The 18,762-nt window shown below is 48.4% G+C and overlaps 3 protein-coding genes and 1 long non-coding RNA gene across 15 annotated transcripts in view; 1 reads left to right on the top strand and 3 right to left on the bottom strand.

Annotated features, from left to right (window-relative positions):
* Arhgef25 (Rho guanine nucleotide exchange factor 25) overlaps positions 1-1,067 on the bottom strand; it is a 7,043-nt gene extending 5,976 nt beyond the window's left edge. For 2 of the 6 annotated variants that reach the window (XM_010644580.3, XM_010644578.3), the window contains exons 1-2: positions 894-1,067; positions 512-626 (exon numbers count right to left, since the gene is read on the bottom strand). In XM_010644580.3, coding sequence (XP_010642882.1) covers positions 512-626; positions 894-992 — 214 coding nt within the window. In that variant the 5' untranslated portion in view covers positions 993-1,067. Of the gene's footprint in view, positions 1-511; positions 627-756; positions 784-882 lie in introns of those variants that run through there. The other 4 variants (XM_010644576.3, XM_010644579.3, XM_033763745.1 and 1 more) reach the window with 3 other exon arrangements.
* Positions 14-1,681, top strand: LOC104876510. The gene is made up of 3 exons (XR_784354.2): positions 14-128; positions 728-804; positions 1,613-1,681. It is a non-coding gene; the product is annotated as an uncharacterized LOC104876510 (long non-coding RNA).
* Dtx3 (deltex E3 ubiquitin ligase 3) lies at positions 1,574-6,955 on the bottom strand. 6 transcript variants are annotated; one of them, XM_010644571.3, is made up of 7 exons: positions 6,589-6,954; positions 5,223-5,287; positions 4,982-5,056; positions 3,898-4,627; positions 2,599-2,816; positions 2,187-2,245; positions 1,574-1,691 (listed from the first exon to the last, which is right to left on the bottom strand). In XM_010644571.3, exons 3-7 carry the CDS (start codon positions 5,008-5,010, stop codon positions 1,606-1,608), a joined length of 1,122 nt encoding a protein of 373 aa, XP_010642873.1. In that variant the 5' UTR covers positions 5,011-5,056; positions 5,223-5,287; positions 6,589-6,954; the 3' UTR covers positions 1,574-1,605. The 6 variants fall into 6 exon arrangements, with proteins under 6 accessions (XP_010642873.1, XP_010642876.1, XP_010642874.1 ...); XM_010644574.2 differs by having other exon boundaries at positions 3,898-4,646; positions 6,589-6,948; XM_010644572.3 differs by lacking the exon at positions 5,223-5,287 and having other exon boundaries at positions 6,589-6,955.
* Positions 6,956-7,941: 986 nt separating this feature from the next.
* On the bottom strand, positions 7,942-18,756 carry Pip4k2c (phosphatidylinositol-5-phosphate 4-kinase type 2 gamma). 2 transcript variants are annotated; one of them, XM_010644586.3, is made up of 10 exons: positions 18,506-18,756; positions 15,953-16,050; positions 15,237-15,333; positions 14,415-14,558; positions 12,082-12,228; positions 11,859-11,897; positions 10,874-10,987; positions 10,270-10,537; positions 10,015-10,118; positions 7,942-9,842 (listed from the first exon to the last, which is right to left on the bottom strand). In XM_010644586.3, the coding sequence occupies exons 1-10, from the start codon at positions 18,674-18,676 to the stop codon at positions 9,762-9,764; spliced, it is 1,263 nt and encodes a 420-aa protein (XP_010642888.1). In that variant the 5' UTR covers positions 18,677-18,756; the 3' UTR covers positions 7,942-9,761. The 2 variants fall into 2 exon arrangements, with proteins under 2 accessions (XP_010642888.1, XP_010642889.1); XM_010644587.3 differs by lacking the exon at positions 11,859-11,897.
* Between the last annotated feature and the right edge of the window lie 6 nt (positions 18,757-18,762).

The raw sequence follows: 18,762 nt of genomic DNA, 5'->3' as shown, positions 1-18,762 counted from the left end.
GGGGGTGGGGGGCTGCGCTGCGCGGAGGATCGGCCTGGATCGCCCCTCAGCCTCTGCGGAGGAGGACGCGGTGGATGGGGCTTTGGCCTGTGTGAAGATGTTCTGGGGCGGGGGTGGACCAGGTCCCGGTGTGTATGGGAGGGAGGATGCCTGTATGGGGAGCTCTTTGTGGGGAACACAACCCAGGTGCCGCCCTCTCGCTGGACCCTTTTTTCCTCCAGGCCCCGGGACTCCAGCTAAAACTAATCACCAATTAAGGCGAAGTCCTGGAGCCTGGGCTGGCGAGGGACCAGGGGTGGGGCACAGGGACACCCCGCCTGCGGGGCCTGGGGACCAACTGAAGTGGAGGGGACACCTCAGACTAGACGGGCGAAGAGGGGAGTGGAGGGCTCTGCGGTTAAACGGGACTCATGCAAATCTGATGCGAACCTTTATGCTAATGAGAATATTTTTGAAACCGCCACTTTGCACTGGATGCCAGACTGTGCCCCACCCCACCCCAGCTTCTTACCGGGCTGGGAAGCCCAGGCGAGGATCTCATGATCGCGCTCCCCTCTCTGATCCCCCTCGGAAAAGTTGCTTTCTGGTTCTGTACACCCCGACCCTAGGGGGGTTCTCTTCGGGGTCTGCAAGGACAGAATGACTGTAAAGAACGCTCCCTCTTAAACAACCTTAATCTCCTTCTTCCCCTTTTCTTTTCTGTCAAAATCCATATTGTCATGAAAAGGTCTCCCAGAACGTGGCTCCGGCCCTTACGATTGAACTCATGAAGCCCAGCGACTGCCCTTCGAACGCTGTTTGTGGGTAAATTGAGTTGTAGGATGCAGTCCTGCTGAAAGTCCCATAAAGACCCCCTACCCCGCTAAGGTCCCCCCTTCTTACCCCCTTCTTACCCCCTCCTGCCCGGGCAGCGTGCATGCGCGAAGCATGCCCCCCATGACCCCCAGTATCCGGTCAGTGCGACCAGGGGCGGGGCGGTCCGGGGGCTTCATGCTGCACCCCTACCCAGCTCCAAGTTTCAAGGTGGAGGGGGTGCGGAAGCTGGGGGGCTCTGAGGCCTGCGTGCGTCCGGGGAGTTGCAGCTGCTGAGTCCGCCCCCAGCACGGCTCCGCCTCCGCTCCCACCCTAGCCAAATTTCGATAAAGGGGTAGGGTTGTTCCCTTCTGTACAACCATAGTTCAACCACATACAAACCCCTCTTAATCCCGATCTCAACATTGAAACACGGCTCAGCACTTAGCAATGTTATCACAGAGTCCACTAGTTACATCCCACTTCCCTAAATCCTACTCCGCTCCCCCTAGCCAAATTTCGATAAAGGGGTAGGGTTGTTCCCTTCTGTACAACCATAGTTCAACCACATACAAACCCCTCTTAATCCCGATCTCAACATTGAAACACGGCTCAGCACTTAGCAATGTTATCACAGAGTCCACTAGTTACATCCCACTTCCCTAAATCCTCAGCAAGCACAAGACAATGGGATTCCCCCATTTCCCCCTTTTCCCTTCTGAGTAGAGCCTGCTTCCCACCCCACCCTCTCCCGGTCCACAGAACAGAATGGGTGTGGCATAGAGTTGCATATTTTACTTTATTTTTATTAAATTAAAAGCTACAGTCTGGTGATAATTCCAGAACAGAGTAAGGAGAGCTCCTTACAGGGGGCAGAGAAGAGAGGAAAAAGACAGAGACTGACAGACAGAGACACAGGAGAGAAAGGACAAGGTTAAGGTAGGAGAATTGTATCTTATGAACACACCACAGCTGGCTCCTGGGAGAGGGGGTGTCGCAACAGTCCATAGTGGAGCAGTATGTGGGGGCGGGGTTCGAGAGACCTGATCCTGCCCACCCAGGTCCTTTCTCAGCTTAGTGGAGCACAGCACATACCAGAAAAGGCCGAGGGCAAAGGAGGGGCAGGGCAACTGGGAGTATGTACAGGGGAGCGGGGAGCAGAGCTTGGAGACCAGCCTCTGCCAGAAGGGAGTGGCTCACAGGGCACTGAAGCACTTGGCCAACAGGGGACAGGGGAAGGGATTGCCCTTCCCCTCTGAACTCCCTCCCTGTCAGACAGGTCCCCTACTTGTGTGGTGTGGAGGGCAGAAGGAAAGGAGAACAGAGGCTTCCACTGGGTCCTAGTAGAGGACAGCAAGGTGGCAAAAAGGATGTCCTTCAGTCATCTGTGATACCCTTGGCTCTCAGTTCCTCTTGCACACGGGTCAGGTAGGTGGGGTCCGGGTACCCAAACCTGGGAGCAAAGAGAAATGAGGGCCAGGGTTAGCTGTTTGGGCTTGAACTTAATACTCCCGTACCCACCCTCATTCTGGGTGATTCTGTACAAGCCTCATTCAGATCCCTTTTCACCTCCCCTAAAGCTGATTCCCTCCAAACCCAAGGCTGGTTCTTCATATTTTTCTAGGTTAAATTAGGCATATCAGACTCAGATTAAAATCAGGAGATGGGAGGGAAGACATGTTGAACAGTTGGGGGTAGTCCTCTCCAATTAGGAAGCTCCCAGAGGGAGAGGGTGGATATTGTTCCCTCAGTGGAAATTAAGATAAAAGGAGGAGCCAAGGGGAGAGAGATGAAGAGGAGTCACACAGCTGAGGTCCCCCTGTGCAGCTGGTCTTGTGGTGGATGTCGTTCCAGGTGATGACATTCGGTCTCCCCGTAGTCATGGACGTGCCAATAGTGAAGGTGAGACGCTGGTCAAATGCCTTTCGGAACAGGGTCAGCACCTTGTTGCCCTCAGGGCAGTCCGGGAGGTAGGCTACCCGTGTAGTGCCAGGGTACCGAACTCCTGGGTTTGGATGTTCAGCCTGGGAAGAAGGGAAAGCAGCACTGGAAGTGAGCAGCTGGACATCCTAAGGCCTGCATGCCGATGGAGGGTCATCCTAGCCAGCCATCTGTCTGCGTACTCCCACTGATGCTGAAAGGGGAGCAACAGGCTGCCAGCTTTCCAGGAAAGGAGGCAGCAAGAGCCTGTTTCTGAACATAATCCTTATTGTTAAGAGGTTCTTTCAGCTGTCACAATCCCCCAAACCTCAATTCAGTAACAAATGGACTCTCAGAAGTGATGCAAAGTAGTTGGTCCTTACTCTGCAGACAACTCTGCAGAAATGTTAAGACTAAGAAAAACTTATCTTTCAGCATTCCTTCCTCTACCCGAAAACTATCTCTGCCACTATTTAACCTGTTCCATTTTTCTGAATTCTTTTTTTTTTTTTTCTATACCGGGGATCAAACCAGGTCCTTTGCGCCTGCAAGGCAGGTTGCTGAATCACAGAGCCAAATCCTTGGCTAACCTGTTTCATTTTCTATTTCACCTTTGGAGACTCCTCATTCCTCTTTGAACCAGAGTTGACATTTCTCTTTGTCCAGCAGGAAGACACCTGTAAGCCCTTGACCATTCCTGGTTTTACCTTCCAGCCTCTTCAAGCTTTTATTGTCTCATATGAAACAGAGTAATTCTCTCACTCTGTTATGTCTGCTGATATGTCTGCTGTACCTGCTGCCATCTCCACAGAAGTTACCAAGAATGTTTGTCAATATCCATGTTCATCAGAGAAATAGTATTCAATTCTCTTCTCTCATACCTGATTTTTTTTTTTTTTGCAGCGTTAGGTATCAAACCTAGCACCTCCCACATGCTAGGCACACACTCTACTACTGAGCCGCACCCCAGCCTTCACACTTGATTATTCTGTGTGCTTTGGGATCATAAGGATGGAAAAGCTGGGCCTCAAGGCAATGTCCTAGCCCCAAGTCACTGAATAGGAAGGCATACTGGAGACAGCCAAGACTGTCACATCTAACACACTCACCCTCACCCAATTTTCTTAGGTCAGAGGGCAAGCTTGGGAAAAATCAAAGGGTAAGGGCAGGCCGTGGTTTTCTTACCCCCTGGACACCGGGCGGGAAGACGTACTGGATGACAATGGTGCCGTACTTCTCGTAGCTGGGCAGAAGGAGGGTGGCATCCTTGGAGACCAGCATCCGTCCATTCTGGGGCTGGTTGCCCACCAGCTGCCCATAGAAGCGGCCGCACATGGGGCAAGCCTTCTTCACCTGCAGGGCCCGGGTGATGCAGCCCTCACAGAATGAGTGCCGGCACTTCTCCAACGTCTTGGCATTCTGGATCTCCCCCAGACAGATGGGGCAGGTACTTTCCTGCTCTTCTGCCTCCTCCCGAAGGCGGGGAGGAAGAGGAGGGGGAAGGGGAGGAGGGGGAGGGGGGAGCCCCCGTGCCCCAGGGGGCAGGATTGGGGCTGCTCTGAGAGGGGGTGGCCCTGGGCGGTGCAGCTCAGGGTGTTCCCCACCACCACCCAAAGCCAAGCAGCCCATAAGCTCCCCCTGCCTCTGAGCTTTCTTCAGCTCTTTCTCCGCCTCTTTCAGCAGCCCCTTGAGAGCCTTCCGGGCAAGGTAGAGCCCGTTGGGAGGGGCTGGGGGAGGGCCCTGTGGGGAAAGCTGGAGAACATAGATGTCAGAAGTCTCGCCATCTATGAGGATGGACACTCGGTGCTCCTCCCGAAGCCGGGCCAGCCGGGCTGGGGTCTCCTTGCTTAGGAAGTCCCACACAGGCTTGGAGACAGTCACTTTGTTCTTGCAGGTGCCTCCACAGGCTGCCATTCTGGACAGGACGAACGACACTGCCCCCAGGATGAAAGGGACTCAGGGTGGGGGGGGTCCCCATTTGAAACACATAAGTGCCTCCTAGTTCAGGTTCCTTCCAAACTCTTGTTACCTCTGTTTTCTCAAAGTCCAACCCCATCTCCTCCACCAAATTAATTTTCTATTTCCCCCTGTCTCTCATACCCCAGCCCCCCCTGAGGAGCAAGGAAGTTTCTTCCCCCATTCTCTTATCAGCCTTGGCTTTCCTTTTTTTTTCTCCCATGATCATAGAAACACCCTACCCGCCCCCATCCTGGGTGAAAAATGGGCCCTTTAAAGGGGAGGGAGACTTTGGGCCCTCATTTTTGCTCACTTTGATCCTGAAGAGCTTAGAATTGGCATGCAGGCTCACTGTCTTTCCCTGCTCCCTACTTGTAGGTTGTGTGACCTGGTGGGGTGGGAAGGAAAAAGAGGGAAAGTAAGAAATCCCTTCCCCGGTCCCCACCATCCCAAACCTAGCCACCCATGTGACAGGCAGAAACCTGGATATAGGTTACTTGGCGCACTGGAGGAACCCAAGTGTAAGGGCTGAGGTTCTCTTCAGAGATGGGTACCTGGGAAGCCCATGGAAGATGGTGGCAGCAGAAATCCTTCTATTTCTACACTCAGCTGACCAAGACTGGGGGGTGAGAGGAAAGGGTTAGGATAGCAAATGTTACCATTTCCCTCATCCAGCCAGGAAATAAAGCTCCTATCTGCCAATCCTCCCCTGTAGAATCCCTTCCCCAGCTCCACTCTCCCTAAGTTATTAAACTCCAACATGCCAACCTTCCTCTATTCCCCAGTTCTGAGGCTTTCAAGAGAGCCGGGGTGCAGAAAGAAGCCCACAGAGATGGAGGTCGTTCTTGCTACCTCCCTCAGATCACAGGGACAGGAGTATTTCTCATGTTCTCCAACTCCTTGTCCTATTCCAAGTAATTCAGTCCCCTTTTGCTGAAAGGGAGCCTTTCTTAAGAGCTAACTCAGTCCCTCTGCTGAAGTTGGTAGGGATGTCAACAAAGTGGCAGCAGCCGCTACATGCAGTAGCAAAGTTCTCACTGTCACCTTTAAACCCAACACACGCATCAACACCTCCTGCCCCTCAGCTTAGTCTGGAGTTTGAAGGGATGGGGCCCCAGGGGCTCAGCTGGAGGGGCCTGATGTTTCCCCTGAGCCCTGTCACATTAGGCTACAGGGCTGTTCCCGCAACACCTCCAAATACAGCTCTATTAGAAAGAAGGACCATTAGCATGACCTCAATTTATTGAATGATAAAAAGGAGCTGCTATCCATTCGTGCCTCCGTCTTAGTACCCTCAAAGCCAGATGCATCTCAAGATTCACGAAGTAAAAACGGAGCCCCAAGTCTCAGCCCATTCTGACTATGCACGTTTGGAACGACCCCCCACCACCACCACCAGAGAGGACCCAGGTTCTAGGTGTCTTAACTCCAGGTCCTGCTAGCACAGCAAAGGGAGGCGGGGCCACAATTTAGGCTGGGTCTGTGATTCCTCTAGGGCAACCCAGACCGGACACGGGGCCAGTCTCCTCCAGACAGCGACCCCGCGGCAGGGACAGCCAGGAAGGGCACGGGTCCCTGAGGTATCCACTGGGGCAGCTCCACCCCTCCCCCCACGGCCTCCTCCAAGACCCGACCCGGAACCACCTCCCCCTATCCTCCACTCGCGGAAACCCCCGAACCCCAGCGCCGGGTGGGGATTCATGTCAACCCGACTGCGGCCCACAGAACCCCCAAATTGAGGCCAAGGCTTGAGGGTGCTAGAACGATGCTCCGCCCGGCCCCGGGGGCCACCCCCCTACCCGGCGCTCGGCACCAGAGAAGGAGTGGAGGAGGGGACGCGGAGGGAGCGAGGGTCTTGCGAAGGGTGCGCGCGGGTCCGGGGGGCACGCGGTGGGTGTGGGGGGCGCCGGGCTCACCTACCTCTAGTCAGCGCCGCCATTGCCGGTCACATGACTGAGGCTGTTGCTGGGATGACGGTCCAGGCCTTAGCAACAAGGGGGGGGGTGGCTCGAGAAGGTGGAAAGGGGTGCAGGGGGTGCAGACCCAGGGAAAGGGAAGGACGGAGGACAGCACCTCCTTCCCTTTCGCAGGTGTTGATGACTGTTTCCTTTGACCCTTTCTACTCGGGAGCCCCTGCCCTTCCGCCCCAAAACAAAAATGGAGGCACAGTCCCAGTCTTTGGAGGGAGAGGGTGGCGTCAAGTAGCCGAGGGTAGGTTATAAGCCTTACAGACGCCACCCCTCTGGCTTCCCCCTCCCGGAGAGGCCTTCTCCCTGGTCTTTTCCAGCTAGCTGCGTGGCAGCTTTTGGGAACTAGTGGTGGATGGGTGGGTGAGCAGTGTCGGAGGGTATATGGTAATTTGGAGAGGACAATTTTTAGAAATCCTTTTGGTAGAAGGGTCTTTGAGGAACAACGTGGGATAGGAGGTTTTAGCAAAAAAAAAAAAGTTTTGGTGCTACAAAATAATCCCATTACTAAACTACTTCAAACCCCTCCCTCTTGCCTCTTTCTAGATTGTTACCTTCTGTGACTCTCACAATCTGCCAGGAGATGGGTACTCTTAAGTACCTGATTTTTCTTTTCACAAACAAGGACACTGAGACCGGTGCAGAATGGGAAGTGAATAATCTTTTTTAAATGGCTTGGGATGGTGGTGGTGTCAAATGTTATGGTTCAAGTAAGAGTTAAAAATTCTCAAAGGGGAAAAAAAAAAAAGATTCCTCTTCTCTGTTTCTCACATCACAGCAGTCTCCACCCCAGCCCAACTCACTTCCCTAGGGCCACATCAAGCCAGGTTTTTCCTCCAGCCTAGGACCTCCTCAGCCAAGACACACTGAAATCTCCCAGACTGGCAACAAACCTAGTCATCTACCCCTTTTTTCACTCCCTCTCTGGACTGGAGGGCTGGTCACTCTTCATTTTCCTAGGACCCTCATGTTCTCTTACTGTCCCCCAAGCAGATCTTTTCCAGGAGGCCAGAACACTGAATTCCTTTTGATTCAGCTGGTAGGCTGAGGCCCACTCCCCTCTAGAAATGGAGTGAGCAAGCCTGGAGCCCTGGGATGAAGGCCATGCCATTCCACTTCCCTCCAGGCCTCACTACCGCAATTCCCACAAAGTTGACAAATATTTCCCATTCCTAGTCCACCCCTCACCACCTTTTAAGTTCACAGCCATCTTTGAATCTCACATCTTTCAACTAGAATTCTTCAATTGGTCTTAGGATTTCTCAGAATTAAAAAAAGTTTTAAAAAAGCATTTCTGCGAAGGAATTTGGATTGAATAATTTATTTTTGTATTGTGATGGGAGTAAATACATTAAGATCTTTTATTAATAAAACAAAAAAGGTGAAAAACAGAAGCAACAAATGAAGATTATACTGCCTAAGATACATCAGCCGCATAATCAGTAAACCCCAGTTTTAAAAAGCAACAGCTGCTGGTGTCACGAAGTTTTTTTGCATTCAACAGGGGAAAGGTAGATGACGGGAATGGAAAAGACCCAGCAGGTGCAGGACAGGAAGATATTACAGGGGCTCCAACCCAACACTGGAGACTTCTCTTGCTATCTCCTTTGAAGCAGAAGGTGAAACGAAGGCAGTTTCTCCCTTATGATCTCATACCTTCTTGTGAGACTGGTTAGTCCAGCCAGACACAGAGCAAAACAGCTTTGCATCCCCACAGGCCAGTTGCTGGTGCCCGTCTTTATGTGAAAAAAATGTAGATGCTTCCAGGGGGTGGGAGATACTAAGAACGAGTATCTGAGCCCCAAAGGCAATGGAGGGAGGGAAGGACACCTATCTCATTACATCAGGGTCCTCTACATTCTGAGAGTATCACCCATTAATTCAGCTAGCTTTGGAAGTGGATGGGTGATTGAGTTATGGCTCTGACTCCTCTCTGGGGGAGGAGAGTGAAGATGACAAAGAAGTCCATCTGTCCCCTGGGAGACACAGTAGCAGTATAAGATGGGACAGAAGAGAGCAGAATGAAAACAAATCCAGCTGAAAAAAAGGGTCTGAGAAAGGGCAGAAGGAAGTATGCTAGCTGCACACATTCAGGGAGGTTCCCACACTTGAGACCTCCATCCTGTTGAAATGACCAGAACTGACCCGAGAGATAGTCCTTCTTGCTGGAAATAAACCTTGGGGACAGCTAGCCAGGAAGAAAGGAAACTGAATACGGAAATGAGCTGTACACTGGCCCATCATTCCAGCCTCCAGAACTGGCCACACCCATTGAAGACTTCCAACTCCAGGAAAGGATGAGGTTCTGGTTCACGCAGCAGTAGTCAAACACCTTCACCCAGGTTCAGACACTCCTGGCCATGCCTGGGTGTCTGTACCCAGATTTGCATGATGTGTCTGTACTCAGATGTGCAAATGGATGCAGATGGAAGTAGGAATGGGGTGGGAGAAGACTGGAGAGTAATCACTCTTTGTCAGCGACCTTCTCCAATGCACTCCATAGTCACCAAAGTCCTCTTAGGTCCCTGTCTCTGTGAGGTGCCAGCCTGCTGACCACTCCCCATCCCACCTCCACGTGTTAGATAGGCCATTTTCTATCATGTGTGCATACGTCTGTAGTATCCCAAAAATCTTCCATCCCGGGGCCTACCAGGAAGGAAATACACTAGTGAGTTCTATAAAGTTACCCGCAAATTCTGACACTTTCAGTTCATTCCATGGAGCAAAGTGCACCAAGTAGTTTCTTGAGCCAGGTCCATCTGTCCAGTCAGGTCTTGAAGATGGCAAACTGCCCCCCTCCCTACACCTCATATCTTATAGAAACAATAGGATATTTTACAAAGATCAAGGCACTTGGGAGAGTCAACAGTAACACTCTAATGAAGCAAGAGGGCTTGCTGGAGGGAGGGAGAGAAGGAGCAAAAATGGACAGAAGGGAGAAAGAGCAATGTATTTCTGGGGACCAAGAAAAGCCTATTCAACAAGATGGAGATATCTGGATGAAAGCCTGAATTCAGCATAGGAGGAAGAGAAGTAGTGGCCAAAATATCCACAATTCCCCCAAGCCGCTCAGAACCCTGCCACCTTGAATGTGAAGCAGCCATCACCATGGAGTCACACAGGCTCTTAGGCAAAGATGTTGGTAATAAAATCCAGGAATCGCTTAGCATACTGCTCAGGATGGACAGTAGAGATCTCTGCCCCTGCCTGTGAGGAGGTATGAAACAATGTGTCAGGCCACCTCACCAGTCTTCCCCATTCCCGGTCCTCCCACCTACTCCAGCCCTTTCCCTTTTGCCTCCCCAGTGTTCTGACACAAAGAGGCTCTCTGCTCAGAAACAACCAAGACGGGAAAAGGGAGGTTTTGGGGAATGCTCACCCCATGCTTGACAGTTTTGGCTGCGTGAGCTGCTTTCTTCTTGGCATCATATTGTGTCAGGATGTCAATGAGGCCCATGAAATACACCTCCTTCTGGGGGGCCCCTGAAGAAAGATCAACAATGAAAAAGCAGCTGTGGTCCAAATCCTCCTTTCCCAGGAATCAGCTTTGTTTTTGTCTCTCCACTCACCACCTGGTCTCTGTCTAAGGACAGCCCTCCCCTCTCCACCCTCAAAATTCCAAGGTCTTTCTCACCCTCAGCACTCCGGATGGCGTAGACATCGATGTAGGACTCAAACTCTCCAGGTCCCAGTGGTCGATGGGAATGAATGTAGCCTCCAATCCCCTCAGGGGAGGTGCCGTAAGAGCCCACCAGAGCAGAAGGTCCAGTCAGATTACAGTCCCCATCCCACTCTGCCTCGTCCTCCCGAACAGGCCCCTCCTCCTCTGGTTCCGAGCCCCGGATAATGTCGTGAATGCCCAGCAGAAGGCTGTAGTCCATTATCTTCAATTGCACTAGAAACTGAGACCCACTTAAAGATCAGAAAACCCAGATCTCCTTCCCCACTGTCAGGTAACACTTCTACACCTCTATCCTGGACTTCCTGGGCCCCTCCTAGGGAACAGTAAGGATAAAAATGAGACTGGGGTCTCCCACTGCCTTTTAGGGCTAAATGTTCTAGAATCTATAATTACCTCTTTATTCATTTCAGCCTCCATGGGTTTTTTCTTATCTCACACTCAACCACTAAATATAGAGGACTCAAAGAATAAGCGGAGGGGAGGAGTTCTCTATTGTGAATGGAACAGACAACTAAAAAAAGGAAAGAAAGGCACTTCTGAGCACCCCAATCATCACCTCCACATCTCTCTTTAGCTTCTCCAGAAATGTTTTCTTCTCCTCCTCACCAATGTACACTTTCTGGTTCTTGTTGAGGAAGTCCATATCCTTAAGGGTTGGCAATTCTTTAACCTGCAATAGGGAAAAGGACATCTTGGGACTATATCCCCTCCCTAGGGCCTGAACAACCCTGCCTCTGTGCACCACTGTCTCTACCTCAGCGGCCTTGAGGACAGCAGTTTCACACTGTCCAATGAATCCATTCTGTGAGTCAGGTATAGTTGTGCCTACCTGTAATTCCAGCAATCAGGAGGATGAGGTAGGAGGACTGCCATGGGTTTGAGGCCAGCCTAGGCTACAAACTGAGTTCAAGGAGAGCCTAAGCTACACAGTGAGAACATGTCTCAAAAAAAAAAAAAAAAAAAAAAAAAAAAAAAAAAAAAAAAAAAAAAAAAATCCCAAACTGTGATGCTTGCCCAAACTCAGTCACTCAGCTGTACTACTATCCCAAATCACAACATACTCCACCTTTTTTGTTTTTTTGGCACAGTGCTAGAGATTGTATTCAAGGCCTTGCACATGCTAGGCAAGCACACTACCATCAAGCTACACCTCTAGCCTGCACTTGTACTGTAAAACTTTCTGCCAACAGTCTTCAATAAAATCTCCATGCTGACTTTTCTTCCTTCTTCTTTAGCAGAAATATCTATTTCAATGCAGGACCCGAGTGAGAGCTGGAGGGTGGACATTTTGCCCTAAAACCCAGTATCTCCACCCATCCCCACACCATCCACACAAATACCCCCTGCCAGGGAAAAAGCAGCTGCTACTACTGCCCCTCCAGACTACCTCTGTGTTGGCAGAAGTTCACATCTCTCTTCTTGTCAGTGGCTAGAGAATAAATGGCGGCTGATCCCCATATGGAGAATGGCCCCCTCATCCTAAGAAGACCCCTTTCATCCCCAGCCCCACCCCTCACCCTGACACTTAAAATGAGGGTCACCTTTTCCTTATCGCTGGCTTCCCGGGACACTAGGGAACCCTGTGGAGAGACCCAAAGACCAAGTCAGCAGAAGAGGACAAAAGAACAGAACCCAGCTCCTAAGAGGAGTACTCAAATTCATACCCTTGTGTTCTTTAAAAGGAATTATCCAATGCCCTCTCGGGGACCTCCCTATATTCTCAGGTCACCAGGATCCTCCACCCCTGAAATCTCCTCTCCTTACCTTGAGGTCATACTTCCTGTGCACAGGAAGTCGGTGGCTGAACATATTGCGCATCACAAGCATGTAGCTGTCTTCGTTATCCACGCTGACTCGGTACATCCCCAGGAACTGGGGCAGCAGTGTGCTGCCATGGCACTTCACAATGTACTGGGGTAGGAAGGGAGAAAGGCATAAGGAAAGGCTGCTAGACATACGAACTGCTCAGGGATGAGAATCCTCATTTCAAGGGGGGCACAAAACTCAAGCAGAGAGCTGGGTGTGGTGACACACAACTGTGGTCTCAGCACTCAAGAGGCTGTGGCAAGAAGATCACCAGGAGTTTGAGAGAGAGAAAAACAAAAGATAACTTCAAATAGAAAAGTTATGAAACCAAAAGTAATGGGAGATTCCTAAAAATGTCCCTGGTTACCCACATGGTTTCTGAATCCCTATGTCTTCTGATTTCTTCCATATGTATAAAGTGGAAGCGAATCCTCTCATTCCACCTTTATTATTCTATGAGATAAAGAAGGTAGGTTTATTATCTTTACTTTACTTTAGGCCCTCTCTATATATAAGTGGTCAAAGAACCACAGTAAGGACTTACTTCTGCTTATCAATAATACGATTTATGCAAACCAATATTTCTTGGTGAGCTATATTCCTGTAGCCTGTATGAGGATTATTTATGATATACTGTAGCTTTCATGCTGAGTTATATCTCCAGTCCTTTTTATTTTTTAATTTTGAAACAGTCTCGCTAAATTGCCTTGGCTTAAATTGACTCTAACTTGTGATCCTCCTGACTCAGCCTCTTCCAGTGCTCAGATTACAGTCACGTACCATTATGCTCAATTTGATAATCTACATTCTTAAAGGGTAATTCCTCAGCCAGGCATGCTAATACATGCCTGCAATTCCAGAAGGCTAAGGCAGCATAAGTTTGAGCCCAGCTCCAGCAACTTAGCAAGAACCCGTCTCAAAATTTAAAAAAAAAAATTTTTTTTTAAAGTGAGGAGGGCTAGATATAAAGCTTGGTGCAAGGACCCTGAGTTCAATCCCCAGTACCACCACAGTGGTGGGGAGACAATCCCTCTTTCAGGGCTGGATGTGTAGCTCAGCAGTAAAGCATTTGCCTAGCATGCTTTAGGCCCTGGGTTCAACTCCTAGCATAGCAAAACAAAACAAAACACAACACCAAAACAATTCTTCTTTCAATGCTTGTCTCTCTCTCCCTCTCAGTGTGTTACTACCTATTTCTCTTCAAAGCCAACTTTCTCAGAAAAGTAATCAGCAATCAGTCCACTTCCTCTCATTCATGCCTAAAACCACTGAAATAAGATTTATGCCCTCATTTCTCTCTGAAATCATACCAAAATCTGTTATCAAGTCCAGCTGATATTCTAGTCATTGCCATATTTTAACTGTAGCACCTGACCCTGTTAGCCAGTCTCTTTAAAATGCTCTTTATCCCCAAGTCTCATCACACCACTCTTGATTTTTCTCTGCCCTCAAACCCTTTATGGAATGTACTAGGGCATCCATAGTTAAGTGCCCATCTACTCTTTGTCACCTTTATGCATTTTTTTTCTCTATTTGTTCCTTAGGGTTCTGTCTTCAATGTCCTTTTCAATTCACTACATACACTTCCCTTCAATAAGCTTATCTACATTTTTAAGTGATTTTAAGTGAAAATAAGTGATTTTAATAACCACATTCATATACAACTAACAAATCTATACTTCTAGTCTAATCCTTCCTTGAATTCCATAGACATACCTCCACCACTTATTGGACACCTATATGTGGATGAACTGCAGAAACCTAAAGCTTACCGTGTTAAATCAGAACTATCTTCCTCCAAAAACCTGTTCCTCTTTCTGTTTCCCAACTGTTGTTAAATGGGTGCCCAAGAATTTGGAGGCTCCTTTGACTTAGCTCCCATTATATTCTCATAGGCCTTCCTTAGCCACTCTGCTGACCTGGTCTTTGGGTCTCTCCACAGAGTACCCCAGTGTCCCAAGAAGCCAGCCATGAGGAAAAGTCGACACTCATTTTAGGTAAAAAAGTGAGGGATGGGGGAGGAGAGAGAGAGAAGAAAGATTTTCCTAGGAAAAGTACAAAACGATAAGGGACACAGCAAATTCTTCGGTTAAGTAAAACACAAATAATAATACAGAGAACTTTCCTTTCCTTTAAATTTCTAGTTTTTGAAAACAGTATGAAGTGCTTCTGGGAGAGACACAAAAGTTTTTTGGGTAGAAAAAGGGACAGGGAGTCTTTTCGTGTGTTCTGGCAGATGAATATATACTATAGGGATGAGGAAGAAAGAATGGGTAGGACAGAAGCTGGACCTGATGGTAGTTGGAGAGGTTGCTATGCATGTCAGCAATGTCCTCACTGGATACTTCTTTGATGACTAGAGTTCGATCATAGGAGATGAGAAATCGGCCATCACTGCCTTCACTTTCACTCGGGGGACTTCGGGTAAGGGACACCTAAAGACAAAGAACAAGCTATAGGTTCTTTTCCCTTTATGTGGAGAAATAAGTCAAAGGTTAGCAACTAACGAAATGCTTCTAAACCCATAAGAAACCGTCAGTAAAATATTGAGCAGGGGTTCTTAATCTGGTGTCCATATGTAGACCAAATAAAAAGTGAATGCAAAGTTTTCTTTCTCATTGCTGTTTGTAATACTGGGGACTAAACCCAGGGCCTCACATATGCTAGGTAATTACTTTACCACTGAGCTATATCCCTGGCCCTTTATATTTTTTTAATTTTAAGACACAGTCTTGCTAAATTTCCCAGGCTGACCTTAAATTTGTGATCTTCCTGCCTGTCTCCCAAAAAGCTGGGATTACAGGCATGTGTCACTGCATCTAGCAAATGAAAAATTCTAAATGTATCTATATTTTTTCCCAAGGATGTGCTTAATTAGCTGTTTTTGTTTTTTTGCAGTACTGAGGACTGAACTCAAAGCCTTGTGTGTGCCAGGCAAGTGCTCTACCATTGAGCTTCAGCTACATCCCCAGCCTTCATGGGATCTTTGAAGATGACTTAGATCACAAAATAATAAAGAATCAAATCTGCTGAGACTTTTATTTCTCCAATTATGACTATCCCAAGGACTCCCAAGTTGCTAGGCACTATCTTTATCCATAATGGACTCTCACCAAGTAATCCTGGTCATCAATGCCAAATCTATCACGGAGGTTCCTGAAGACCTGGGGACAATATTCCTTGAACTTGAAATGACTGGGTAGATTTTCCCTGAAATACAGGTTTTTATGGTGAAACAACAAAATACTAATATTACCTTACATTTATACAATAGGGCTTGACAGTTTATAAAACACCTTTACACTTACCTCATCTGATTCTCATAAAACCCTGTAAGGTACTTTTAAAGGTATTTTATAGAAGGGAAGACTGTTTCAGGGTGACTAAGTGACCTAAATTAAATGGCTGGAAAGTAGTATAATCAGTAGCATTTCCCAAACCCCAAACAAGTTAAGAGACATTCTAAAGTTAGCTATAGGTACTACTGTTTTTTAAAATGGCATATTCTGGTACTAGAGGGGCTTAGAAGACTAAAGTACTTCTTTGAAGGAATCCTTATCAGTGGATAACAGAACTGGCCTGTGAATGTATTCACTCTATGAAATTGCTAGGCAGGGGCAGATAATACTGGTACACAGAAGATTTCAGAACACAATGGAAATTATTTTAATTTCCTTGCACAAAACTTTCTGCATTGGGAAGGATGTCGGCCACACATTTATGAGATGACTTCCAAATCTAAAACTTTTAACTCACGGGTTCTTTTAAAATCACTTCTATTTCTTTTTCTAGAAGGTTGCTGTGAGAGAGTCAAAGATTCCTCACTTACCTATGGAAAAGGTGATTGTTGACCTTGATCTTAGAGCTAGCCTTAAAGTCATCTGGCAGAAGCATCACCGGGGGAGGTACTTGGCTGAGCTCATTGATCTGATAAGTCAAAACATGAAGAAGGAAGCAGTAAGAGTGTGGAGAGATACTGATACAATGTGTCTGGGCAGGAGGTAGGGAAGGGCAACTCAAACCTCATTCCTTTAAAAACACTGGCTGTGAATATGTTTGAAATCAGAGAATGTGTCTAAGTCCTTCTGCTGCCCAAGAAGGACTGCTGTAAGCAACCCGTACACTCCCACCCCCGTGGAACTTCATGCTCACAACAGTGATTTTATATTAGGAAAACTCTGTAAGCAACTCAGGACTATTTTTAAAGCTGTGAGAAATTCTAGAAAAAAGGAGAAAAAAAAAGTACCCCTGGAGACTCAAGACAGCTACTTGCTCCATTTTAAAAAAATATTTTTAAGTTAATGGGACTCAGAAGGGTCAAGAGCAGCATGAAGATGAAATACCCATATCCTGTAAGGAGTATCTCCTTACAAACAAGAAGTCCTATCACACCACTCTGACCCAGTTCTCTGCAGTAGATACCCACCTGCCTAGGTATAAAGTAAGAGAACAGCTGATCTCAGAGGAAATGCAGGCCATCAGAAGACAAGAGCTCATTAAGTGACTGTTTCCTAAAGTCAAGCCCAAAGGATAGAAGTATCTTATGTTCTTCTTTGCCCCAGGATCTGCAGCCTGCCAAGTCAGGGTGGTAGAAATGAAGCTTCTGTGTTTAGGAATTTCAAGGAAATATCCTTTCTCCTTGATGTTTAAATTACCTCTCACCTGCCTTTAATAGTGCATGATGTACCTATCACATGATCCTAACTGCTAGTTTATGTAAGTACCATCACTGCCAACCCCAGACTGTGAGCTCTTCATGGACAAGGGCTCATCCCAGCCTTCGTATTTCTTAGGTGCCTAGCTAGCACAATGTCTGGCACACAGAGATCCTGAAATGTTGAGTAACGGAATAAATTAATGTCTTGCCTACCCTTACTTGATAATTTGAAAAAGGTTAAGAATTGCAGCCTAACCTAAATCCCACATGCTGCAGAGCATGCAACTCCTCCTGCTCTTGTAGAAAAGGAGGGCAGAACAGATTCCTCAAGGAAAAAAATAAGTCACTTGAGATTCCCAGCCTAAAATTCAGCTATAACTCTTCTTGCCCCCTCCTTACCACCTGCTAAGCAGGATGAATCATCACTAAGGCATATGTTCAAGGAATTTCTCCATTCCGGACACTTGAAGTAGATATGTGTTGGCTGAAGGGTGGGCTGGTGGAACTAAAGAATATATACTTAAAGAAGCCAAGGCAGGTCTTCCATGTAATCCTCCAATCTTTACCCTCTCTATTAAGCTTCCTACAAGGAAGATAAACACCTAACCTGAAAGGTAGATGTGAAGAGGCAGTCCGACCTCCATCAACCTTGCCCATAACAAGTGCATTAGACTGGACACTTGCTAATAAGACATTATCACTCAGAGGGCTGCAAATACAAACGGGAGCCAAATGACCCCAAACCACATCCTAAGCTAAAAATTAAGAATGAGACAAAAACTGTATTCTTCCTCATCCCCTCCATCCCCACAATCCTGTGACTATAACAATTCAAGAAAGTTGATTACTAAAATATTCCATCACATCCAAGATCACTGCATCCCACTCACTCCTTATCTGCGGGAAAGGGGTCTATGTCTGTGCTTCCTTCACTGGAGGAATCCTCAAGAAGATACACTGGCCTCCTCCTGACTCCTAAGCTAGACCCTTTAGTTTCCTGTCCCCAAAGTTCACCAACATGGTGTTCCTGGGATCAGAGCTCCTCTGCTTCTCTTTGGTCAAAAATAACCTCCACTTCTCCAAATACCATCCCTCCAGCCAGCGATGGAAATGCAGTTAACAACAAAGGCACATATACATTGAATACTGGATGAGTGGAACCTTTAGGCTCAGGGTGGGGTGCCTTTTCTAACAAACATGTTGTACCTCTGGAAGGCAAAGGAAGGGAAAACAGGATTAGAAAGTCCAAGAAGCCTGGAGCTTCTCCCAGACAAACTCAAAGCTGCAAACTCAAGGGCTGAGGCTAGAAACAAGGTGGAAAGGACAGTGAACGAACCTTTATCAAGCTACCCACCCTCCCATACACGCAGTCTCTGAGACCTCACCACCCCAAGAGCCATTCCTCCTAATGTTCCTCCCGCTGGAGCCGGATCCCGGCCAGCCTCTGAAGCCTGGAGCTGGAAGAAGTCAAGAGACAGAGACCTGGAATTCAGGTTCGGGAAGGCAGTACTCTTACTAGAGGAGTAAGAGGCAGACAGGGAGCCAAAAGTCCACAACCAGAAGACAGTCTGGAAGAACACCTCAGGGCAGGGGCCAGGACAGCAGTGCGGCGGGTTGGTGGCAGCGCTAGGCAATCCAGACGCGGGAGCCGGGAAACCCGGACGCCCCAAAGCGCAGGAGCTGAGGGCTGAGGACTGGGCAGAGAGGGGGTACGGTGGTTCTCACCGAGTGGGCTACGCCCCACAGGAACACGCCCACCAGCGGGTCGGCCGCCCGGAACACCTTCACCTTCTGTTGCACGAAATGCTTCTTCTTGGTTTTGGAGGCAAAGCCGAAGCCCGGGCCTGGACCCGCTGTTGCCGCGGGTGCGGTGGCTGGCGGGACCGAGGACGCCATAGTCTCCCGCGCACCCGATTGAAGGGGAGCGGGAGCCGGTCGCAATCCAGGCGCCCGACCCCGGAAGCGGTGCTCACCTGCGCCGC

This window comes from Fukomys damarensis, unplaced genomic scaffold (genome assembly GCF_012274545.1).
Source record: "Fukomys damarensis isolate Sample0158 unplaced genomic scaffold, DMR_v1.0_HiC HiC_scaffold_15, whole genome shotgun sequence".
Classification (NCBI taxonomy): domain Eukaryota; kingdom Metazoa; phylum Chordata; class Mammalia; order Rodentia; family Bathyergidae; genus Fukomys; species Fukomys damarensis.
This window is presented reverse-complemented; position numbering and strand designations above follow the sequence as displayed.

Bases quoted from the DNA above. Each gene is read 5' to 3' on its own strand.
- Dtx3 (XM_010644572.3), bottom strand. From the start codon at position 5,010: ATGCCAATTCTAAGCTCTTCAGGATCAAA. The intron at 2,246-2,598 runs GTGTGACTCCTC...CTTTGCTCCCAG, and splicing joins TGCACAGGGGGACCTCAGCT to GTTTGGGTACCCGGACCCCA. The intron at 1,692-2,186 runs GTATCACAGATG...TCTGTCTGTCAG, and splicing joins AGAGGAACTGAGAGCCAAGG to TCTCTGTCTTTTTCCTCTCT.
- Pip4k2c (XM_010644586.3), bottom strand. From the start codon at position 18,676: ATGGCGTCCTCGGTCCCGCCAGCCACCGCACCCGCGGCAACAGCGGGT. The intron at 14,559-15,236 runs GTGAGAGTCCAT...CTTTGTCTTTAG, and splicing joins TTGATGACCAGGATTACTTG to GTGTCCCTTACCCGAAGTCC. The intron at 10,119-10,269 runs GTGAGAAAGACC...ATCTTTCTTCAG, and splicing joins CGCCATCCGGAGTGCTGAGG to GGGCCCCCCAGAAGGAGGTG.